This window comes from Echiichthys vipera, assembly GCF_963691815.1.
Source record: "Echiichthys vipera genome assembly, chromosome: 2".
NCBI lineage: Eukaryota > Metazoa > Chordata > Actinopteri > Perciformes > Trachinidae > Echiichthys > Echiichthys vipera.
Genome location: NC_139827.1, coordinates 19,528,201 through 19,554,175, shown reverse-complemented (window position 1 = coordinate 19,554,175; position 25,975 = coordinate 19,528,201). Strand labels below are relative to the sequence as shown.

The 25,975-nt window shown below is 39.3% G+C and overlaps 2 protein-coding genes across 4 annotated transcripts in view; one reads left to right on the top strand and one right to left on the bottom strand.

The window, feature by feature from the left end:
* Window positions 1-401: 401 nt before the first annotated feature.
* slc44a1a (solute carrier family 44 member 1a) lies at window positions 402-10,763 on the bottom strand. The gene is made up of 16 exons (XM_083929351.1): window positions 10,530-10,763; window positions 10,162-10,248; window positions 9,040-9,182; window positions 7,458-7,594; window positions 7,218-7,311; window positions 6,227-6,396; window positions 5,596-5,685; window positions 5,304-5,446; window positions 4,920-5,106; window positions 3,558-3,726; window positions 3,302-3,458; window positions 3,080-3,163; window positions 2,840-2,977; window positions 2,493-2,729; window positions 1,111-1,182; window positions 402-901 (listed from the first exon to the last, which is right to left on the bottom strand). Exons 1-16 carry the CDS (start codon window positions 10,551-10,553, stop codon window positions 878-880), a joined length of 1,956 nt encoding a protein of 651 aa, XP_083785477.1. The 5' UTR covers window positions 10,554-10,763; the 3' UTR covers window positions 402-877.
* A 6,881-nt stretch (window positions 10,764-17,644) lies between these two features.
* dlc1 (DLC1 Rho GTPase activating protein) overlaps window positions 17,645-25,975 on the top strand; it is an 87,254-nt gene continuing 78,923 nt past the window's right edge. For 2 of the 3 annotated variants that reach the window (XM_083931291.1, XM_083931289.1), the window contains exons 1-2: window positions 17,645-18,295; window positions 19,844-21,841. In XM_083931291.1, coding sequence (XP_083787417.1) covers window positions 19,898-21,841 — 1,944 coding nt within the window. In that variant the 5' untranslated portion in view covers window positions 17,645-18,295; window positions 19,844-19,897. The remainder of the gene's footprint in view (window positions 18,296-19,843; window positions 21,842-25,975) is intronic. The other variant, XM_083931290.1, reaches the window with a different exon arrangement.

Sequence of the window (25,975 nt, the reverse complement as noted above, 5' to 3'; positions counted from 1 at the left end):
TTGTGTTAAGGCTTGACTCTTGATCTCTAATGAAAGCATAATGAAGCATTAGCATCAGTGATTTTGTTATTTTAGCATATGGACCATACTTTATAACAGCGGACCCTGAAAGAAAGGAACAAGGACTTGACATTAATATCCTTAATGGACATTTGCAGCATACCCTAAACTTAACAAATTATCAAATTGGTTTTCTATGTTTCTATTATACAACATATATTAATATGTATTTGTATGTTCAAGTTCATTAACTGCCCTTTGCCGACTAGAAGTGGGTGATCGCCAGGATTTAAAAAAGCAGTCGCCTGCAAACGGCCTGTGGCTAGAAAGGAGCTACTCTATGTACCATATTCAGGGTTTCATAAATGTGAATGAAAGATAAAACAACAAAACTTTGTGTTTTAATTTATTTAAGTATAAAATTTGAGAAAACAAAACTTGAAGTCTTTGACAAATCACTTTTAGCTTTGCATTTCAAACGACACTAAACTATTCAAACCGAAGCTGAAACTAAACATGTAACAAAGAAAACCAAACATGTTAAACCATGTCAAATCGTTCATATTATTTAAAATGGAATAAAAGAGAAAACTTGGTAAAAACCCAAAACTTGTTAACCTATCTATTAATTACAAAACACAAACCCCAATGCGCTTTTGCCATTTAACAGCTGTTAGTGTCATACTTTAAATTTGCAGTCCCTCTTACTCAAAAATAAAAAATAAAACCCAATGCATATTTGGCTGAAACTCTACTGTATAGCTTTTGTATAAAGTGCATTGTTATCTTACTGATGTCCCTGGAGTGAAATGCTGGTAAAATCTGAGTTAAGCTTGGGTGTACTTTTAGTGGTTTGGGTTCTCTTTCTGACACGTGGTCAAGCAGAAGTCCCTCCATGTGCCTGCACGAAATAACCACAAAACAGAGTGTTAGAATTACACACAACCTTGAGGTTAGCTTATTTTCTTACTCTGAATGGGACATGAACCCAGTATATGTGTATTTATTTTAAGTATTTTACAAGAATGCTCTCTGTTTTCTTTCCTGTGGGACAGAAACAGCTTCCGTACAGCATACCGGTGAGAAGACTACAAAGATTCTCCAACTTACCATGGACTTCATCTCCCGTCCATCTCCATCACCTGACTTGTAGCCCAGTTTCTTACTGTTCTCAACATATTCCTGGGAAGGGAGAGTGAGAGTTAATATAAAAGTTGCGTTCAAAGATGGGTGTGGTCTGAGCAAGTGGAAGTAGGATGGCTTGGAAGTAGGGACCCACCACTTTACGCCCCTGGCCCGATTTGGCGTTGCGGCTGGTGTGATCTATCGCAAGACGGTCTCTAGTTTTACTCTCATCTTATTTGAAAGAATATGGTTCTTGTATATTGTTAAACAAAAAAAGTGTTATAAAAAGAATCAGGAAGCAAAAGCAAAAATGTCAACTAAGAATACCCTTTTTCCTATTTCCAAATAATCATATATGGATTTACACAAAATTTCCCCCACGGTCACCGAGCATGATTCACTAAGAAGCCTTGGACCAAGTATGTCTTCGTACTGAACTCCAGATTAGAAATATGGGCAGTTTTTCATAATAAAAAAATGGGCATGTAGCCTGAAGCTGTTGAATATGTAGGGACTGCACAACAGAGAATACCAGCTAGCCTCACACATACCTAGAGGTCAAAATAAATCCATCAATAAATAAAAAAACAACCCTGACTCAAAAAACAAGGGGCCTAGTGCAAGTTTTTTTTTCTGCAAGGTTTGTTCAGATTCACCAAACTCATATAACTGGACAATCTAGTCATTAACTGATCAAAATACATGTCTTAGCCCTAATGTGTTGTAAGATGTGATCATTAGCGTAGTCAACGCCCCTAAATTTGTCCTTTGAGTGCAAATTTCAGTCACAAAAATGTCACCAACAGAAGAATTTCACACTGTGGAGATTCAAGTCTGCTTCCGGAAGTCAGTAGTGGTATTAGGGGACACAAAACAATTTGAAGATATTATTACAACAACTTCCAAACTGTGTCATCAAAGCAGTGCTTTACTGTGACATTAGAGCAAATGGTCTGACAGGACCTTTGATGCTAAAAATTGTCTTTCTGAAGCAAAGCAGTCCATGACTAATATGAGAGGCTGTCAAGAGGATGTTAAAATCAAGTTGTGCGACGAGAGAATATTGTAGTTACAGTAAGTGATGCAGGGTACAAAAGAGGATGATACTGTACAGTGACCTGCATAAAGAGCTGGAGGCAGCTGTAGATGTGAGTACAGATTTTTACAATAATTACTGAAATGTAAAAGCCAAATATATGCCAAATATAAAAAATTCACACACCTTTGGACATATCACTTATGAATGAAAGTGGCTGAAAGGTGCTTCTACAACTCACTGGGGCAGAAAAATGCCCTCTGGAGAAATTATTGTGTTACTTAATTTATTGTTAGCCTTTATATCCCTTTTATACACACTATCCTCTCACCATTAAGGCCTTGTCCATGTAGTACTCGCGTCCGGGGCTGCCATCATTGTACTTTGTGTCCACAGCAAAGCAGAGGAAGAGAACGTCCACCACATTCTCAAAGACAGACAGGAAGCAGTGAGCCACCAGATAGGCAAACAGACAGACGATGAGGAGAGGCAGGACCCACACGGTGTAGTCCCGTTGGTAGTTCAGAGCCAGGACACCGGCGAAAGCTGTACAGGAGACTATAAGCACCTGAGAGAGAAGATATTAGATCAGTTCACAAGGTCAGTTTGGTTTGTGGGGAGTATATCATATAAAAGGTTTAAGTTGACAATACAGCAGAATATGTCTCTGTGCGGTACCTTTCCCAAGAAGAGGACAAAGTCGCCCACAGTGTTAATGGCGGCCACTCGGAGGGCATTCTCCACCAGGATAAGGAAAGCGTCTCGGGCAGAGGTGCAGAAACTGGTGCTGTTGATGGCCGTGGCAGTGTAAGCATTCTGAAAATGATCCGATACGGACGTGTATACTGTAAATACTATGGGATCTTTCCATCGTGCAGCATACTAGGTGTTCTTATAACCCAATCTGAAATGACTTACTTGATTTAAGTATTTAAGGCACTTCTCAAGACACCACAGACAGCAGATACAAGATTTTAGCATGCAACGAGCACAGGCGTTTTCCTAGGAAAAATGAAGAAATTCACAGGTAAACAAACTTAATACATACATTTTTATTAAGTCATGATGGTTACCATTTTCATGATAGTTTCCTGTGTTTGGAGCATTTTAAAATAAACTCTGCATAATTTCACAGCTCACCTTTCCCTTGAGCTTGCTGTGTATATACGTTAGGATGAGACGAGGGATCTTGACAAGCGTGATGATGAAGGAGCCTTTGGCCAGAGTACCCAGATGGTAGCGCATAGCACGGCCCATGGAGGAGAGGATGGGAGTTGAGGGCAAATTGGATTTATTCCTTAAGTGAGTCAGACGGAGGATTAACATTTAATTGAAATTATATTGAATTATCAAATATGACAGCAAAGACAGCTTTCCTTGTGAACTTCTTTTGTACCTTGTAAAGTAGTAGGTGACGACAGCTCCAGCGATTGTCATCTGCTGAAAGGCGAGAATGAACTCACTGATCCAGATGAGACCCACAGCGTGATACCACACCAAGTACTGAAGAGGCCCTTGCATTTGATATTCAACCACACCCGTTGAGTTGTTTTTTACTGGTGTCCCTGTGAAGGAAAAACACGAGCGTGAGTTTGGGTCGAATCTTACGGTTAATGACTTGGTCATTTTACACGAGGGCTAAAATGTCTGCATCTACTGGATGTCCCTCTATATTTCCTTGATATTTTTGAGCATCTCACCTGAAAACAATTGAACCTGACTGTGTCTGACTTTAATAATATATGACTGACCACCTTGCCACAACAGCTCTTCATGAATTCAAAACTTCAATTCCCAAATTGGAGGACCTACTGTGGGGGAAAGACATCGACATACACCCTATTTTATATATTAACTACTTGTACTCTATGGCATTTTTTCATTATTAGATTGTGTAACATGTTCTCTTTGCATGGCTACGAATATAAAAAAAAGTCAATGTTTTGACTTATTTATTTATCCTCTTTAAAGAAATGCAGTAGGAAGGCTTCACTATATGATATACGTCAGTACAAATGCATAATGATGGACTTGAGTGTGGGAACCTTAATTTCAATTTCACTTAATGAAGAAAAGAAAAGAAAAGAAAAGGTATGGAGAGCTCAGAAGTACAAACAAGTGTAATAAAGGTGCTCTTTGGTAAGGAACACAAAAGTCCAAAGCACTCAAGACAAGGCAAAAAGTTAAAAAGCCTGTGTACAGATGGCTATTTCATGGAGAAATTCTGAATGTTATAACCCACACGTAGCAGCACAAACAGCACTCTTCAGGGTGTAGACCCCACTGCAATCGAAATGGAATCATTAATATGATTACCTACAGTTACATACCAAAATACACAGAAACATAGTAAACAAAGTTAGAAAAGGTGATGTTTTGACTTCACATGTACTGGCCTTTTGTTTTAAATACTACATTTCTGGAATTACAAAATCGTCTGTCGCAAAGAGAAGTGGGAGATGAAGAGAGAAGTTGTTCTCTTCCTCCCACATCATGGGACTGCCACAAGATTCCATATGTGGGAGTTAAGTCATGCCACGAAAAACCAAGACAAGATGTCACAAGTACCAAACTTAATATTCTACTTGTTTGGGAATGGTACCACTAACACATCTGATGCTTGAAACTACAGTAGTCTGTGTGCGCCATTGACAATAAAAGCTATTCTGAAGCATTTATACACCATAACAGCAGTTTGAATTGTGAATGTAGTTTTGACAAACCACATAGTACTTCAGCTCCCCACTAGCCTCCTCACCTGAAGTCCCGAGAGTGAGAAGCACGGCAATCCAGTAGACCCAGAAGAGCATGAGGCACAGGAAGGTCCAGAAAGGCTGCAGAGCTAGTAGGGGAAGGTGGATGAACACTTTACCAGCCACGTGGAACAGGGAGATAGTGAGAGCCACACGCTTCCTCATGAAGAACATCACCAGCAGGAGAACTACCTGGAGGGGTTACAAAAATAAAAGCGATTCTAATGAATATAAATTCTTTAAATAATTACATTTAAACCCACAGTCTGTGTTTTTTTAATGTACTTCTAAATAAATGTGTTTATGAACTTTTACTGTCTAGTAATAGAGGATACACACCGTCACCAAATTATTGCACACACATACAGTACCTGTGCACTCAGACATACCGTGAAAATTGTAGCAACAATTGCATACACAAGCAGGGCCTTAACATTATCTGAGGCCACTTCTTTCCCAAATACTGATAAGGTGTTATTTTCAAGGGCTTTCCTGTGGTCCGCATAGAACCACCAGAGGACGCCTGTCCCACCTGTAACAGTTCAGAACAATAAAGGGTTCAAATATAACCGGAATAATAAAAAATATAATTCCTGTGCTCAACATCGTGTAATTGAGAAAGGCAAAATTAAACATGGACATTTATAAAAATTTCAACATGAATTAGGTGGGTAGGTGTACCTATAGAGCCGATGATGACCAGAATCGTTAGAATCCACACCAGTACTTTGGTGATGTAACGAATGACGACCATCATGATCAGGGACAGGACTAAAGAAAACAAACAAACAAAAAAAAAACACAGTCCATCATATGGGTATATAAAACCCTAGTAACTTGGAAAACATCACATCATGAAAAGTGCTTTTTGCCTTTGCTTTCTCTTTACCTATAAATAAAATAATGCAATGCAATTAAGCCATGGACATTTGATTTAAACAGTAAGTGAAGAGAAAAATCCGTGAGACATCCCATGTGTGTAAACTCTGTCTTGCTATGAACGATGTTGCCTTGACAATCAATACGATGTGGGATCAGTTCTCTCTTTCTGTGGTACCAACGGGAGGAGCTAGAGCGGTCCTTAAATGAATGTCTGTGGGCTAAACTTCCGCTCAGACATTTCCTGTTATTTTAATGACAAAAATAGCTTCCCTTCTGAAAGTTGATAAGTTCCAACTGAATCCTCATGAGGAATTACGGTTGTGCAGTGGGAGCCGCAGAAGCATAATAAAAACATTCCAGTAATTTGTCATTAGATAAACAATTCATGTATGCCAAAACTAATGCAAAATAACCATATGTTGAGTTATACCTAAAGCCAGCACACAAAGGCCCATGATGATCTCCTTGCCAGCCATTACCCCAGCAATAACCCGGTGCAGCACACTGCTGTCATTGATGAATGAGATGAATGCCTGGGCAAATTCAGCATAGCAGCCGATATCCACAGGAATACAGCGGTGGAACAGTGGGACAGGCTTACTACAAACATGACAAGGATGAAGAACATGGGTTCATTTATTTTAAATGGATAGTCCTTAAAGCAGAAGACAAATGGATTATTGCAGACTATCTATATCTATCAACCGGTATATCATTTATTTGGTCCTTTTTGGTCCTGGAATGTGTGCAAATAGGTTAGTCTATAGTGCATATTTGTGTGCAATTGTGTGCAAAAACTTCAATAAACAAATACTGAATAAATGAATGGTCGACATTCTGTACTCATGATGTGGGTATGAACTGACTTTAATAAATATAGGGGTAGGAAGGGCTCACAGGTCGTGATCCTTCCTACCCCTATATTTATTATTGTAATCATTATTTGTGGTTGCACTGACACCTTTCTGTTGCAGACACTTTGTATTTATTTTTGGTGATCTCCATGTGTGCCTTTTATATTTTTAAATATTTTCTACTTTTTATATATTTTATATTGTCCAACTTGCTCTGTCTTATTTCAACAAGAATAGCAGTGTAGTCGTATACATCCTGTATAATGGCAATAAAGATTCATCCATTCATTTAAAAAAAGCAAAAAAAGCAATGCTAAAAAGATACCAGTTCCCTCTATAAACACAAGATACATACATACACATATTTATGACTTGCTGTCCTGGTTTAAACAAATAATACTCACATCAATTCAATAAAACCATGACCAGCCCTTACTGGATGTGCTCTGTTTTAAATAGTAACAATAATGGCCTTCATAAACAGACGATAAGAATGGAGTCTTGTCCAGTGATAAGTAACTTTCTTGTTTAATCAGTCTATGTACAGGTATGTGGATGCTTGATTACCTTGGTGAAACTGGGAGTTTGGGACATTTAGCGGATTTTTCTGATTGGCTTGTGTATCTTGTAGGAGAAATATCATAGGAGCAGAGGTGAGATCCTATCAGCAGGAAAACAAAAAGTTAGATTATGTTCAGTTTCATTAAAATATTCATAATCTGTCTGCAAGGATTTATAAAAGTATTCAATGCATATCCCATTTACGCCCAACATATCGCATAAAAGAGTGTTGTACAGTTTCCTCACCATTATTAAGAGCAAAATTCTTTATATCGCTGTAAGTCTTCAGTTCAGCAGCAGGACATTTGGAGACACACAGGGCAATGGACTTGATCTTCCTGTTAAGTATATCAAGGTTGCAAGGGTCTAGAAAGAAAACATACCTGATAAGAAGGAAAAAATATCAAATTAATTAACTGGTCAATATACAGTTAAGTGCTGCCACAACCTTCCCCTGAAAATAAGAAACTATTTTGCCTTGAACAAGATATCAGTATATTTGGTCATTACTATGCTGGTTGGGACTGTTCTGTCTGGGAAGAAAATGAAAGATGGTGACATTTGTTACCCTGTCGCACAGATCCGTCTTTGTAGCCAAAACGCCTTTTATTCAAAGCTTCCATGGGCAATCAGCCCATCAATAAAGCATGACCCATTGTTCCAGTCATACTGGGCCTACAGGCTGCATGCTGATGGAAAGCTACTGCCCAAAGGAGGAATGAAATCAAAGACTTCTCACATAAATTATGACAAGGAGAATTTGTGACAATTCTGTTCAGGTGATAAAAATACACATTAACCTCATCTTTCTTAGTGAGAAATTATAAAGAGGGAGATATGCCCTTAAACTATGCTGTTCATTCAGATATGTGAGGAATTGAAGCAGTAGAGCACAGCACGACCACGAGTCACTGTTACTCTGTGTTCCTGATATTAATCTACATTAACCTTCTGACTGATGACATCTTATTCTCTTCAATTCATGCAAATAAAGTCTCTCAAACAGAGCAAACATCAGACTGTCCTGGCAGAGAAAAACTGAGCTTTTTTAGTAACGTCTTCATTTGGCAGCTTCTACAACTTTTGTGCAAGAGTGAATTTAGGGCTGGGCAATATATCACTATTATATCGATATTGTGACATGAGATATCATCTTAGATTTTGGAATTGTAATATGACAAAAGTGTTTTCTTTTCCTGGGTTTAAAGGCTGCATTAAAGTTAGCATTACCCACTTAGACATCATAGCCACATTACTGATGATTATTTATTTAAAAAATGTAACGTGTAAAGTGTAAATATTTTGTGAAAGCACAAAAAGTCAACCCTACAATATGGCTGCAATACTGATAGAGACATTTAGTCAAAACTATCATAATATATGATTTACTCCAAGTTAATTATTATATTGCTATTTGGAATATGTAATTTTCAGGTGAATGTAAGTGGGTCATGGTCTCGACAGCTGATCCTTATCATCTACATAAGCCAGAACAGGAGGAAAACTGATGTGTTTACAAATGCAGTAACTGGTTGTTTGTGGCAAATTAGATTAGGATTATGTGATGCAATACTGACACGTACACAAGTAATGCTGAACGCCTTCTGCTGTGCTACGAAGTGAGGTCTCAACTACTTTAATGTACTGAATCTATAATTACACCTTCTGTCACTGTGGGTGATCTAATCAGGAAAACAAAAAGGAAAAACTTGAGGGACAGCAGGGGTTTGATGCATAGTGTATTCAATAAATTACAAAGATTCATTTGATGTAAATAAACCCCTATGTCAGACGTTAAAGTCATTTGTTTTGCAAAACTCAGACTGACTTGTTTTCTTTCATGTCCCGGCCACTGAGGGGTACTCCATCAATCTTGGTGTTATTCTTGCCACAGGTGTTGCCATAACTGTCATATCCTGAGATAAGCCTGGAGGCAGCGCCTGTGGCGATGGCAAAGCCGCAGATACACGCCTGCAGACGACACAGATTAGAATAGATAATGAAAACTATCTGCAAGATAACATGAAATCCAATTATGTTAATAACCAGATAGAACCATGCACTCATCTTTAATAGGTTATTTTTTGACAAAACATGATATTTAATTTGTCAAAAATTGTACTGTACTTCAATTCCAGTTGTATGTTAAACCTACAGTTACTAAAACGAATGCAGTCTAATACAACAGTCCTGCAGTCAATAGATGCATGAAGGCTATAATGTTTGGTTTTGGTTCAGCCTGTTTTAGTGAGGTGTTGGTTCAGCTTAAGTCATTATCGAGGGTATAGTTTGTGGTGCTGTTGAACAGATTCGTGTTACACTTGAAGCTATTTCTAATTATTTGTCCCGCCCATTAATATCTGTGAGGGTAAATTGAATATCATAAACACCTCTCAGTGTAACACGATATAATTCACAGCACCACAAACTGAATCAACACTATGAGTCAGTTTTAGCCAAACCTAAATGTATTTTACAACTGTTGCTGAGGTAAGCAACAGTTAGTAACTGCATTAAAATTACCACATCACTGCTTTTTTTCTCCGCATCGATCAATTGTTCAGTATAGTATTTTATAAACATACATGCGTATATACACAAAAGTGTCTGTATATTAGTTATAAGCTAATAGTAAGGCTGTGTAATGCAATAATTCTGCAATAAACCCTACTTACAGGTGTTGATTCAACTTTATGATCTTTTTGGAAGCTGTAGTTTGTGATAATGTTTAACTTGCAATACAATATCCTGATATTAATGCAAAGCAATGCAACAGCTGCACAAACTAGTCTCCAGAATGTCAACCCACCTAAAAAAAGTTTTAACAAAAATTTACATTTTTTACACACATATGCATGTAAGACTTGTTGCATATCTGGTGTATTAGACTGCATTTATTTGACATAATAACAGAGTAAACGCATATTACTCAAAACAAAAACAACCTTACCATCCCAATACAAAACAATATGAATATGATGAGCCATGGGATGTCCGTGCAGCTGCGGTCCTCCAGCGGTTTCCAGTCACGTTTGCTCTGCCAAGGCATAAATAATAGACAATGAAAAGTTGACAGATGTCCTGAGTTGTGTTTTGTTGCGGCTAATGCTTCTTCCGTGCTGCTCCAAAATCAGCAGTCAAATCAATGTGTTGTTGCTGCTGCTGCTGTAAAACAAACTGCTGCCACTGCTGAAAAAAGTGACGCTGTCGTTACACGCGTCGTCCCAAGACTCCCCTGCGACTGAGCGTGACAGCTTTCGAGTTCTAAAAACACAATTTATCAATACTTCCATCTCATTTCAACGTAAGATAACTTACCGCGGTGCTGTTACAACATCCCATCGTGCAGTAGCCTACAACTTTACAACTTTGACGGATAGAAAACTTTTAAGTGCCTTTCATTCGGTGAAAGTTTTTTCAGCTCATGTCCTTTTCCCTTCTGCCTCCCCTTTCTTTTTTCTTTCTACCTGTAATAACCCACGTGAGGACACAAATGTACAGCTTTTGTTTATAGATTCAGAAACAAAAACGCCCATTCGTGAAACTCCCTGAGCTGCAGGTAAACGCGGAAGAAGCCAAAGTAATTATGCTGCCTTCACGTGCTGTCGGAAATATCAAAATTATAATTTAAAAATACCGCAATCGCCGAGATTCAACAATTAGCATCTTTTATTATTATTATTATTTTTTAATTAGTAATAGTAACATTGAATGCACATCTCTAAAGAGACCAAATTAAAAGCCAGACGTCCTTGGTTATCTCGTGAATTCTCATTGACAATTCCCAGTAATAATCCCATATGTATTACAGCACCCATTGCACTATGCATTGCATTATTATCATGTGTACAATTTCATTGCAATGAGTTTCTTTAAATATGTACTTAATTTATTTATGTCTGTACATATTAGTAAAATGTCTATGTTTACCTTTGTTCCTTTTTGTTATCGTATGTCTATTTCTGTGTATATAAATTGAGACTGACAATAAAAGCCGGAGTCAAATTCCGTGTATGTGTTCACACTTGCTTGGCCATTAAAGCTGATTCTGATGAGGGTATGTAGGAGTGTAACATATTAGCCTTTGTATAGTGAGAAACAAAATAGGGACACTTTTCTAAACGAAACCTATTATTATGCTTACATCATTATACAATATAAAGGCTACAGCAACTCCATATAATGTATTTATATCTTGTTGTTCTTCTTATTGTTGTTATCAAAAGTGAAGTACATTCAGGATTTAGACAATTACAGTGTGCAGTGAAAGCAGCATATGTGTCTGTAGACTGCAGAGACATGTAAAACAGGACACACGTGTTGAATTTGGCGCCGTTTGCTGGAGTAATGGAGTAATGAAGACTACTGTAAGAAAGTGTGGATGAACATTATTCTGTGGCCACGTTTGTCTCTCGCATTGGCAGAAAACAAGATTATAAAGAAGAAAGTAGCTTAATTGACTCAAATTAACCAGGAATCCCGTTTTTTAGGCACCTTTCGGCTGCCATTTCACCCCACACAGCGTGAGTTCATGACGAGCTTCGGGTTTAATTAGTCTTCACTCAAGTTATGCAATTTGTGTTGAATTGGCTTCAGTTGTCGTTATTTCCTCATGTGCGAACAGTCTCTCCCTTTGGACAAATCTACACTGAGATGTTGAGGGTTAAATGTTGCCGTTAAAGGGCAGATGATAGATCATTGTGAGTGACACTAACGTGGACCAAACAGATCAGGACACTTGTACATCAGTTCCGCATGTGTTTTTTTTTTTGTTTTTGTTAAATGAGTTGACGATGTACCTGTGTGTAAATGTGTATCTTATAATACCAGATGGTTTCTTCATCTACATGAAGGTACACCAACTCCCCATATTGATAAATATATTGGGGTTTGTCGCCCCCAGCAGCCTGGGTTATGTTATTACAGCCAGTTTCTTCCATCAATATATTTTTTTAATTCCTCACAGACGTTCCAGGTAGCCCCGCAGCTGGACCGCCCACTGACAAAAGAGACTGGCACTCCAGCTGACGCATGGTGTCCTCGCTCACTGTGCAACATCACTGCATGTGGTAGGAGCACATATTCACAAGTCCAAGTAAAGGCAAAGGTCAGTGACCTGGAATTCCAGTTGAATCTTGTCCCTCTGTGTTGTATCTTTAAGCATCTTTATGTTTATGAAAAAAAAGGCCCCTTGTGCATGGTTATTTCTTCCCAGAAGGAACAACCATTGCTGCCCTGACAACCTCAATTTGTGCTCTTAGCACCATGCTTGAAGTTGGTTTGACATAGTATTTTTTTTTTAAATGTAGCCGTTTGTGGCGCCTGACAAGAGTCTGATGTATGTATTAGCATCATTATCCAGAAGGAATCCTGCCTGCTATGTTTCAAGAGGTTTCTTCTCCTCATAGTGAAGGTTTTCTGATCTATGCACTTCCTGAGTGGGCTGGGATGTCAAACACTTTCCTGAAAATGAAGCACCTTGCATATTATTGTCCTTTTACTAGCCTTGCACGATAAAATTATTCTACCCCTAGAAGACCAGAAGGGAGGGTTAATATTTAACTGTGGCAATCTTATCCACATTTCACCCTATGAAGGTACAATTGTGTCCCTGACAAGTGCAAAATTCCTGCAGCCTTAGACTTTATAAATAATAATAACACACATGCACATTTTCCTCTTACCTAATAATAGGTGTTATTGTGTCACTATGGATTAAATTAAATATACAAATAAAGACATGGAGATTTTGCAGGACCAGAACACATGATGCTATAATAAATGCTATACTATGTGATTATGTCACTATGTATGTGAGTGAACAAGGTCAGTTACTGGGCGGTTACATTTGGAACCAAAATGCAAACTAACATGGAGCAGAAACATAAGTGCTTCGAGGTCTCTCTCGTCTTGATGATGAAAAAGCTCCTGGCCCCTCATCTCCTGACTCTTCATCTCAAGTATTTCCTGCTGATGCTGCTGTGGCAACGGTGTCCAAGGACAACACGTTTTCCTGGATCTCTACTGGAAGAGTCAATGCCAGCACAGCATATGTTCAGCAGAATCCGGGGTGAGGGGTGTAGTGCGTCACTATGCTGGCCCTCACAAGGTCTGGTCCAAGCTCAAGAATCATTCCTCATAAACTAGGAGACAAGAGGATAAATATTATGTGTCTCCGTCCTCAGATGCTTTCAAGATTCAAGCTGTTTAAAAAATGTGACGACTTCCAAAAGGCAAATAATTTGGACTGTCTACGTTGCACCCTTTTTTTTTTTTTTTTACATCTTCCAAGAAAACATCAGCACCAATCAAATACTGACAGTTCCTTTTTCTTTCATGAGTAACATTTCACGAAAAGTGATATGTTTTTGTGTGAGTGTCAATATCAAAGAAAAGGTCAAAAACAAAAAGCAAAGTTAAACATCTGCATGGTAAACCAATTTAAGTATACTAGATTATGATGTTCATATGATCATAATGTGCTCAGGTGTATGTGGTTATAAGGTTATTTGTTTGAGTCAGAGTATGCAGATGAAATCCAGCTGTTGTTGCCGACTAGCCTGGCCTTGACCCATATGGAACTGTCTGTTTAAGATGCAGGTAAATTGTTCGACTTATTTCTCTAATAACTTACGATCCAGACCGCTAGTAAAGCACATATAATATAAAAGTGTGTTGTAAAAATGTGACTCAAAACCGGATGAAAGGTAAATTTATGACAGCTTCTAGCAGATAACAATGCTGATGCATGCACAAAAAATGGGGAAAATAATTTGAGCCTTAACAGACAATGATTTTCCTCCCCAATGATTAGTGCTGATGGTTTGGCATTTACATGATTATGTTTAGTGACGTGAAGTATACAATCATGAGACACTCATGGGACTTTTTTTTCCAGTATGTGAGAGTGTTTTCCACTGTCACTTATAAAAATACAAAGCCCATATGACACTAGTCCGTATCATTTGATTTGACAAACCAAACATGTTTAAACAGTATTCTATAGCAGTCACACACACACACACACACACACACACACACACACACACACACACACACACACACACACACACACACACACACACACACACACAAAGTACATAACGTTCTCTCTTGTCTATTGTGCACACACATACACACAGATCCTCTCACAAGAAGATTAGATAGATTATTTTAGTCTGGAGATTGGTATGGTCTGTATCCTCAATAACTTGTACTTCCTGTTCCCACGGCAGTAGTCACACTGTAACCCGTGATCAGTGGCCAAGGCCCCCTCGGTTTCTCCCACGGTGACTTATTGCATTTAGAATCGGATGATTAAAGATGTTTTTTAAAAAAGACCGCAATGGAGCCTCAACTGTCTTTCTAAATGCTCTGAAGTTGCATCATCTATATTGGGTTGTTTCATTCAAGACTATTGCTCAAGTTCCCACCCATTCCTCAAACACTGTTATTTAAACCGGCATGACTCTCAGCTTTTGAAAAGGAGTTGTTAACCACAGGGCATAGCAAGTGACAGAAAGGGAATGCACGGATCTCGATGTGGGTTGTTAATGTTATTTTTAGATGTTCAGATGAGATTCTGGTATTTGGTTTAGGTTTCTTTTTAGTGTAGAAAAAGGTTATTTAAAGAAGCCTAAAATGGGTGCAACAAAATCTTCTCAAAGCCCTCTTTGTATATGCTAGGACTCAAAATGACTCCGTAATGGGAGGGACAGGGTTTGTTTTGCTTTTTTTCCCCTCTACAAGCGTCACCTACATTTTCCTATATGGGCAAACACTCTGTGTTCTTCAATGCCCATGATTTAGACTGGCTTATTTTTCCAATAATAAACTATATCAGTGAGGAATGTGAGGCTGTTTCCTTTGGACCCTCACTGCTCCACTTAAGAAGCTGAGGGGTCGAACAGCGGGGGATTATAGGGTGAATCATGAATAGGTCTTTCTTAACCATGTATGCGACTGCTCTAAACATGTGACCAATGATGCTGCATGCCTACGTGAATGTTCATGTCATCCTCTGTGATGTGGGACTTGGACAGAGTCTGGCCTGTAGCGATGAGTCTTCAGGGGCAAATAAACACACACAAAACTCTGAAATAACTTTTAGTCTTTTACACAGATTCCAAAAAAGACTGCACACAAAAAACAGTCTATTTCAGTTCATATTATCTCAAACTGTTTTGTGAAGTTATAGTCGATTGTTGGCATTTTAGGAAGAGCTGCAACAATTAATTGAGTAGTTTATTGACAGAAAAATAGTTGCCGACTATTTGGATAATCTATTCAACGTTGAAGCAATTTTTTCATGCAAATATGGAGATTTCCTGCTTTCCTTAGACTTTGGGAAATTCGGATAAAGATCTTTCACAATTTTCCGACATTTTATAGACCGAATGATTAATCCAGAAAATAGTCGGAAAATGTATCGATAGAAGAAAATGGGGCTGGGCAATAATTTAATAAAAGCACACATACTAACTCATGATACTCAGGAATATCATTTAGGCAGTTTCGTTTTTACATCGTACAATTATGCGTGCTTGCATGTAAACATAATAGCTGGAAAACAGTTTCACTTGAAATAGGAGTAAAAACATCGGCTTACCATGTGGTTATTTCATATAGACTATTTATATTTTTTTATTACCAGACAACATGCTATATCTTCATATATATCTTTATATATAAAGAGATATATATATATATTATGGAATATTTTGGTCATATCGCCCAGCCTGAAATGAAAATGATCGTTAGTTGCAGCCCTAATGTTAACATGTTTAACTTACTGTAGATTATAAACATTTAAACAATTTATCTTACGGCCAAAATACATTGGGCACAGAAGCGGCAACATGCCCGCTGCAGAGGATGTAAGCATGCCTGTAGACTTGCATTTTGTTTGTTTGTACATAAAGACACTTTGCTGAGGGGCATATAGTCACACTCATGTTGATTTAGCATGTGTTTGCACAGCGTCACTGATGGATCAGATTGTGACGCAGAACAGTTGCCCCGTGGTTGCTCGGGATGGTAGGATCATCAGAGGGGAGGCATACTTTTAAATTATAGGCCTGTGTTGGATGTCTACAGGAGAAGGTAATGAGTGGATAGCCTGAGTCATGCTCTGTGTCGGCCTCTGCACTTCAATCGCCAGCCATATCCATGGATTGAAGCTACTGTGGCCAAAAAGATCTGCATTTCGTTACACTGCACTCCCGCAAAACCACAAAGCGCATCATGTGACATGCTACAGAGGAGTCTTGTTGAACTTGGATCCTTCCCCTTGAGCACGACCATCTGTGTCCCTGGAGAGCCAAAATTGTCGGCAGTGTACAGTTTCCCAGCGAGGCCCCTAAGAAAAGCTCCATCCAGAGCCTTACCTCACATCTGGATGACCCAAAGGTCAGAGGCTGGGGTTGCAGGGACAGTTGGAGGGAGGTTCATTCCAGATCTCTCTTGTGCTTGCGTTGTCCCTGTCACTTTGACACATTGCTCTTTATGCAGCTGACCCTACTGATAACTTTGGTCATAGCCTGAGTTTGTTAAATGAGGTAGCATAACTTTATGGATCACTTGGATCGTTGCTGTTGTTGTTGTAAGAATGTTCTGATTTTATGAAGCACACATTTTATGTAAATTAGGAGGTTTTGGGATCCTTGTGGTTTTTGACTGGAGATAATGTCTGAAAATGGAAGTTTGTAGAATATATAATTTGTTTTACAACCAGTGTCTCAATCCAACGTCAGAGACTAAATTAGCTGATTAACATTTGTCTGGATGTAACATTAACTGTATATATCCTTGGCTTCTCCTCTGTGCCTCTGACAAATGACTACATAGGGAATACATTTCTGACATTTGAGTCCTTTAATGTTTTCCCCCTTAGTCTTACTCTAAAACAGAGATATCAGAAATATCTTTCTTTGATCTTCTTATTATATTTATTCACAAGTGCCAGTGTGTTTGTTGAAGAATGCTTGTAAAGTAACAAGATGACAAATAACATTAAAAAAACATGCCTCGAAAATAACTTCCAAACCATTAGAGCAATCTCTTTTGGCCCACAGCCAGAGGTCTTACGAGGCAGCTTGTCTGGTACTAATCTAAACCAACTGGTGGGAGCCTTGCCTAGCTTAAGGAAAAAGCAAACTAAGGAAGAACACGAAAAGTCCACTGACTGAAAAGAGAAAAGAGACAAATTGTAAGGGAAGAAGCAGAGAGAAAGTTTTTAAAATTGTGAGGAGAAAAAGTACATTAGAGGAGGGTGGAGTGAATAATGCGTATAGAGGGTGGGTTGTGAGACGGAGGGTGGGTTGTGAGACGGGGGATGGGGCTCCAAGGATGTGACTCAGACTCACTGTCAAAACCAGCGGGGAGGAGACCTGATGAGAAAGGGATAGAACTGAGGAGAGCACTGGTGGAGTGGGGGAAAAGAAAACCCTGCCCCTCTTGTACCACCCCAACTCTTCGGCATTCAGCGTCAGCAAAAACTCTAATGTGATCAAGATGGAAGTTGTCTTTGGACTTTTCCCTGCTCCCCGGCTCTCTGCCTGCCTTTGGGGGCTTCACTGCCTTTCTGACAACTCTACAGCGAAAATACTGACGGGAGTCCAGAAAATTGCTTGCAGAAACCTAGACTGAGGGCTGCTTACAAAATATAACGGATGTCAAGTCACTTGAAAAGCGATGGGATATTACTTTCCAAACAAGGATGCATCGCTTTCAGTGGATGAATGAAAAGGCAACATCTCTGGATAACTGTACTCAAAACAGTTGCTGGATCTATGAACCTATTTGTTGGATTATCACCTGCTGTTTAATAGATACTGGATTATATTGTCAAACACTGTGTTATCACTGTAGAATTTACAAGAAGTAAACATTGTTCCTCCAGTATAAAATATCTGAAAACTATTGAGGTTTCAGTTTTCTGTCAGTTTGAGGGCAAGTAAAGCAGGAACTGCTTTGGGACATTTTTGTAACCTCCCCTACTTAACTAATAACCAGGAGCAGGTTCATGCCAGAGGGTGCAGATGACAGTTGGTACCACCCGGCTCTTCTCCTGAGGAAACAAAAAGGTGAAAAAGTGGAAAAAATGGCTGTTGCAAATTTTGATAAATACTTTAACTGCTTAGGAAACTTTTAGATGTGTTAACTCTTGCATACAGTATGAACATTGATAGAAAAATTGTATTGAAATTAGATTAGAAGTCTGTAGTTTTCAGTCACTTACTGTAATACTCTTCTATCATGATGTTTTATTTTTTTAGTTTAGCAGATGTTAAGCTTTATTGAGTACACCCTGCTTGTTATATCCCTGTTCCTTTACTTCTGTACATTCTGACTTCGAACAACAAGAAGAGCGCAGTGTAGAGCTTGGTTTGATTCATGTAATAGGACCCACACAGTATATATTATGGTAATTTTTGCTTGCGGAGACCCAGCTGTTCAGGGACACTGACTGTCATCTGCAGTTTTAGCTCCCTTTAGTTACATCATTCTCATTTTTGTAGTTGCATGGGTAGATACAGAATGACAGTTTACCAACCCCCTGAATTTTTCAGACCACTTTTGCACAGTTAATGGGTATTGAAGGTTGGTAGTGCAAATTTAACAAACTGGTTTGGTCACAGTTCAGTGTAAAGAAGTTAGAAAGTAAACAAGGTACGTTTACATCTGATCTCGATGATTATCAGGATGTTTCAGAATACAGGAACCTCTGTTGCTTTTATTCTTGGAAGCTTTTCAACAGGAAAAACCAACTGTTCCAGATTTAGTACATTCAATATTGTTGGCATGTTGTAATGTGAAATTTGGAACAGCTAAGCTTGAAAAGATTATCCCATGTTTGATTAGCATAACTGGGAATTCTGTCACAGATCCAGAAGAGTTTATACTTTCCAGGGAATAGTGAATGCAGTATGATGACGCCCCTCTTGAACTTTCACTCACTACTCCTTAGCTGTTTAAAGTTGTACTCTGTAAGATTTTCATCTATTTAATTGTCTTATAAGTTACTATCTATCAAAGAGAAACAAAGAATGGTGAGTGATCATATGACCCATTAATGAAGGCACCTCTACTTGCCTTTTTGTTGACACTACAATATCCGTGTCTGTGGTGACATTCTAGATGTAAATAGGCCGCCATGTTAGTGACGCTGTTGGTTGCTCTGTCAGCTGAACCATGGGCTGAACACGGCACTAACAGTTATGCTGTGTTCACTTGTAATCAGAAAGCGGGTACGGTAAGGGTAGAAATATAATAGGAACATGTGTGTGAGTATGGATTTAAGAGGGTAACATATAGGGGACTAACCGGAAGTAGAGAGGTGAATGTGTTTCAATAAAGTTTACAAAAGAGCAAAAAAAATAAATAAAAGGTCAACACACATTTGGATCTTGAACGTAACAAGATGTAGGACTCTGAAAGAACAGGCATGCCTGCAATTTCATCTTACTGCCGCTAGAAACAACATATCTAAGTTATTTTGGAGTACATCTTTAATTTGAAATTGAAACACTTTTTACCATGTTGTCATCTGCACATTCAGTGAATGTACTGTAAGCACTCATAACTTGCAAACACTGGCTTTTTCTTATCTCCATTTCTCTTTTGGATTGCAGCAGATCTGGTTCTCCATATTCACCTGGCATCTAAAGCAGCTCTATGGGATAGCAATGCCAGTAGCCATACGGAAAAGAAGTTGGGAGGAGCATGTGACTCATGCTTCAGGTTTACAGTACAGCTATGATGATCTGGACCTTGTCTGCTGTCATGGGGTGGACAGTAAGGGACCTTGGATGGGAGCAGGGGCTTTCAAACAAGGTCGAAGGACAAGGTGTGCCTCCATGCCAGAGGGCTGCCACCAACTGCCCACAGAGGACCAGGATCAGACACTTGAGGTGACTGCTTCTGTTGTAAATGATAATACTGGATCAGAACAGTTAAAGCTGATGGAAAGTAATGTAAAAGTTCCACTAGATTTGCAGGAGTCTGTTCATGGCCCTCATGAGTTGGTGGACATTAATATTCCCCAAAAGGCCTCTGAATCAGGGCATCTCCAAATCACAAGCATTGGGAAGTCTGGAGAATTTCACTGTGACTCAAACAGTGGGATGTCTGGAGAAAATATTTCCTGTGCAACTGATAGTTTGCTCGCTGTGACTGCAGCGATCAATGGTGAATGTGAAGTTGGCACAGAGAGTAGCCAAAGTTCCAACATCTGCAATGACGATAATGTCTTTAAAAGTCCACATATCTCACGTGAAGAGCAACAATGCATCTCTATCTCTTCAAACAATGGGCCTTTACTGTCGGGATCTGCTGGTGACCAGCCTGGCAAACGTCCAGATCATCAGGAAACAAAGAAGAGCCATACAGAGGGTTACAGCAGACCTCCTGAAATATCTGAGGTCGCACTCAACCAGTCCTCTGCTGCTGAACTGGAACCTCAAACTGACCTTCCAGATGTAGAGGAAGAGAAGATTTCCACCTCTGGCCGTGCTGATGCAAGTGTAACCTTACCTGTTGGTGTGCTGCACAGTTCATTTAATACGATGGAGATTGGCGATGTGATGTCACCGGCTAACAAAACCGCAGGACCACTTGTGACTTTAGTAGTAGAGGAAGTATGTAACAAAGGACTAACTGAAAGCGCAGATTCTTCTGACAAGCTGGATGACGCGGAGGCTCTGAATGAAAATACAGGATTTAAACATCACTCAAGAGACATTCAAGGAGGAGAGAAGGATCATCAACACTGCACTGGGGTATTGGATCAGGCATATGGTTGTGAAATATCCCACCAGACATTGTTGGGACAGCATATTGTTGAAACGACAGTGACGAAAGGGCCTCGAGAGGAAAGTGCACAGGCAAAAGGCAGCAAGAAAGCAGCAGAACTCAGGTGTGAGCCAATCCCGTCATCTGATATTTGTTGCAAAGGTCAGTGTTGCTCTACGACAGTTAACAGAAATGTGCCAAATGATAAACTCGATAGTGGATTTTCAGAAGGAAACCCCATACAGACAAACACTACTCAGTGTGCAGACCAGTATTTAGAAAGGACCACCTCTGTAAGCCGACCAACAGAAAACACTGATGAAAGCCCAGTGTCCAAAGAGTTAGCTTGCCAAGAGGATCAAACCATAGCTCTGCAGTTGGAAAATTGCTGTTCAAAACTGGACACTATCCCAGAAGTTAGCCACGTCGAGTCAAATGACACCCAGGCACCTGATCCCCAAAAGAATACTGCCTCAGGTTTAATCCAAAATCCACATGTTACTCACTCCCATATTGATGATAAACATGCAGCTACTGAGCAGAACACCGAAAACCTGCCACCATGCTCTGCAGAGGTCAACGATGAGCTTTCACCAGATGGACTCCATGGCAACCAAGCCTCTGGTTGTTACCTCAGTGAGTCACCTGGCCCCGAGGTGGCAGATGGTCAGAAGGAACACCAGAGGCCAGAAGCCAGAGTCTTGAGAGTGGAGGTTCCAGATGAGGCTGCACACACAATTATTTACAGTGACACACAAGTTGCCAGTCCAGTTATAGATGGAATGAATGAGCTTGGAGATCAAAAAGAGGACAACGTGGTCAAAGTACGCATGAGAAAGGTAAGGCTATATTGAATATAGATGTAGAAGGAATGCAGTGGATCATGATTTTTATTTAAATGACTAGTTTCCGTGTACTAATCATAATTTAGGCACTTCAAAACCTCAAAATGAAGTTCCTTTTTTTTTTTTGAAAAAACGAACTCACACTTACTGGGCATGTACGGCCCACTAATGATTTTTGTCCCACACTCTGGCAAGCGTCTCGGAAAACAATGACTTCACTCTCACAGCCTTGCAGAACTACTCATTGCAAAACAAGGTCCTATAAGGGCATGAAGACTATGAACGCAGAGGGGCTTGGAAACTCATGTAATCTCTGGGATGAAAAGCTTTAACTGCTTTCTCCAAATACTGTATGTTGTACTATCTACACACTAGCTAGCGTGCTTGTTGGGCCAAAAAATGTATAAGCTGTATCGGCTCATTGGAGCAATGCAACGGCCTGAGAATGAACACAGTATTTATTCACTATTAGTAGCTGCAGTGTTGGCCTTTCTGGAATGACAACAAGAAATCCATTATTTCTACACAGGGCGCATTAAGCAGGCATGTTGTTTAGACAAGTACCATATTGTTGAATGTTAGATTATTGTGATACGTTGTAGCTAAAGACGATCACCAGCTTGTGAACAGCTACTCTTACAGAGATTATATTAAAATCCTATGTTGTTTTCAAGGGTTTTTTTTGCATTTAAAGGGGTTACAGAAACATTTAAATGGCTTATCAGGCACTATAATGTAGTGTTTTTTATTGTTTAGAGTTTTTTCCATTGTATATCAGTATTAAATAAACAGCATAATCAGTTATTTTAAGAGGTTTCTTGTGATAGGATGTCATGAGCAGAGTGCTACACTGAAGCGTGCAACGTGGCGATATTGGCTTGATGTTCAGTGAGTGGACCGTGGGATGCGTGGTTTATACAGCAGGACAATATGCTACACTGGTAATGATGGATGGTACCGTTTGGTCATGTTCAGTTGTTTATTGTGTTTTGAACTTGCTTCAAAGTATTTTTAATGAATTAGCTCTGCATGCATTCACACAGATAATGTGTGATGTCATTCTGTTGTTAAAACACACAGTCCCCTTTTCAAAGATGGATTCGATAAATGTCTTTTAACCTTACATGGAATGCATGGTAACATATTCAACCAGTCATAGTATTGGCATGATGGGTCACACACTGACACTCTGGTTGTATCTGTGCTCTGAAAAGCCTATGGGTTGGGCAATCTCAGATATTATATCACTGCATTATTTAAACTTAAATCCTGTGTGTGCATAGAAACTTTGGAGGCCCTCTCAGTCATGACCAATGTTGACGTCACTTCATCAGCTGCCAAAAACAAGAGAGCAGGGACAGGGAAAAGCCAGTGCTGCATTTATTACCACTGGCTACAGTTTCAATCTTAGGATGACTTTCAAAAAATGGCTTCTGGAGTTGAGCCATTAAACTGGAAGGCACCAAGGCAATTCATTCACCATATGGTGATGGCTTGCCTCCTCTTTGACAGCACCACAGGGCTACCACCGTGGGTGTATTTACATACGGTATGATGCTGCTTTGCAAAGAAAGGGAAGGTCACAAAGACAAGAAAGAAATTATGCAGTAAAAATTAACATTATCATCCTCAAGGGAGGTAACATACTGTACTTAGCATAAAGAAAAAGGAGGAATATCATGAATATCATGACGGAAATTACAGAACTTATGTTATTATCTGTTAGTGGATAATGGCAAAAGCAACCTGGAATTATCTCTGACAAGATATTGTACTAACAAATGATTATGTCCTGCGGGGAACTGTGTTGTTGTTGCAGATTCAGTTTGTAAAATCAACCCATCTGGTTTGCATAATGGCTTCAGATTAACCTGATATTGGGTTTTGTAACTGTTTATTTGTTTTAGCAACAAGGATTTATCCTGACCTCAGGGCCACACTGGCTCAACTGTCGTTTATCTGACAGTAGAACAATTGGCAACATTATAATCTTGGTGCTCTCTCTGTCTCCTTTTCTGCCTTTCTGTATTATTTATTGATTAAATGCTCATACTTTTGGTCTCTGTTTGTTGATGAAACATGAGTGTATGTGTAGAATTTAAAGCTAGATTATCTGCACACTATGTTTAGCCCGGGAGAGAAAGAGACCCTCATCTAATGGACAGGTCTGAGAAATGGGATGCAGGCCACCGAGTCAAAGAGGGGGTTTGAAAAAGAAAGCAAGGAAAGGGGAAGGAGGGGTCTGAGAGTTCAAACACTGTGGGAACTGTCTCCCATCTCAAAAAACAGGAAGTGGAGAGGAATGTAACAGAAACCTCAAAAGATGGGAACGAGAGCAAAGAAACCTCCTAAGAACACCCAAACCACCAGAATGCCCTTCGAAAAAACATTGCCTTTCTGAGGCGCCTGACATTGCACTGCACTTGTTTTTTATTCTGCTGTTCTGCGGTTGTTATTGCCATCTAGAGCCAGATGCTTTTGTTCATTCAGTGAGGCCTCGTAAAGATGTCATTGTTTTACGACAATACAATGCTTCATTGTGATACTTTGCCAAGGAGACAGAACATAGCGACGTGTGCTGCAACTAGTGTGGAATGCCAATGAATGCATCAATCTGAGACCCATTTCCATGACACACATGGCCCTCGGTGTCTATTTGCTATCTCGGAAAACCCAATTGGAACTGCTTTGACAGGCTAATTGGGCACTAACTGGAATATAAATGAAAGCGCAAGTCATAAGACGTTATTAGGGACGGAGCAGACCAACGGCTGGAGCTTTGGCTTGTTTGATGCAGATCAGAATCTAAAACAAGATTGAGCCGCATTAGATTCTTGACAGGATATTTTTAGTTTACTTTATCCTACATGAAACGGTAAGATTAATGTATCTGTAAGGAAAGACACAGCACATGAAAACCAGGCTCATACTCGCATTATAACATGCCTCTATATCTTTGCATCAACATACAAATCACAGTGGCTCTGTGTCCCATGAGCTCACCCTTTTAAAGTGTTTAACAGGGTGTGTTAGTGGAGATTGTAACAAGGTTTGTTTGGGACTAATTAACCAGCTGTGTGGTGTAATTTCTCAGGGTTCTTCTTGGAAGAGCAGCTCAGACAGAGAGCCACACCCGGAGCCAGGATAAAAGAAAGGCTGAAGAAAATGAAAACATATACTGTGTTAAGAAGTTTTCTAACCTCAGACAAGGGTTTATATCGCATCAAACAAAACAGGATTGAGGGAAAGACGAACAAGGACAGAATGCTAGGTGGAATGTGAAGGTAGGCTGGATTGTATGTCATTTAGCTTGTATTACTGGAGACACACCACCTGAGGTCAGTGTGAGACTTGTTACCACAGCGTTAGAACAGATAATTAAACAGTGAAGATTAGAGAGCTAAGGGGAAATGTTTTAAGTCTTATGATCATTAGATTAAAAATGGAGCTAGAAGATGGCTGATACAAAAGAGATTAAGCATTAAATGCGAGTGTGCAGAAAAGGTAGAGAAAACAACCAGGACTATTTTAAGTACAGAACGGAGATGGATACAGAAGAGAAGTGGGTGAAAGTTATATCAGCAGCAGTTGAAAAGGAAGAGGAAAGAGAACGAGGGAAAGAAAGGTGAGCATAGGTTAAGGAATTGAGCCCCTTAATTCTTTTGGCATGATGGGCCAAAAGTCAGTTTGACATTAGCCTAATTATTTGGACATTATTATTATTCCTTCCATACTGATCAGCAGGCAGCCACAAGCTGATAAATCTATAAAATGTATGACTTTCCAGCGAGTTTTCTCTTCTTTATTACTGATTAGATGATAGAGATCAGGAAGAAAAGGTAGTCACCCACAAAATGTAACCTGAACTGGAATGACTGCAAATTAAATGGATATAACCTTTATTACTGATTTATCTAGTTTCATTCAATCCAGTTTAGTTTAGTGGTAGATAACGGCACCATCAAACAGAAAACACAGGCATCAGTGAATGAACGTCAAATGTCCTTCGTTCAGATCAAGTTAAGAAGTTTGAAAGTTGGTTTTTCAATATGTTCAGATAATTTGATGGTTAAGTGTAAGCCATACCCACACTGAACAGTGAAGTACACCGGAAACAAATGTCATCCT

Bases quoted from the DNA above. Each gene is read 5' to 3' on its own strand.
- slc44a1a (XM_083929351.1), bottom strand. From the start codon at position 10,553: ATGGGATGTTGTAACAGCACCGCG. The intron at 3,164-3,301 runs GTGAGCTGTGAA...CATTTTTCCTAG, and splicing joins ACAGCAAGCTCAAGGGAAAG to GAAAACGCCTGTGCTCGTTG. The intron at 2,730-2,839 runs GTACCGCACAGA...CTTCTCTCTCAG, and splicing joins TTGTCCTCTTCTTGGGAAAG to GTGCTTATAGTCTCCTGTAC.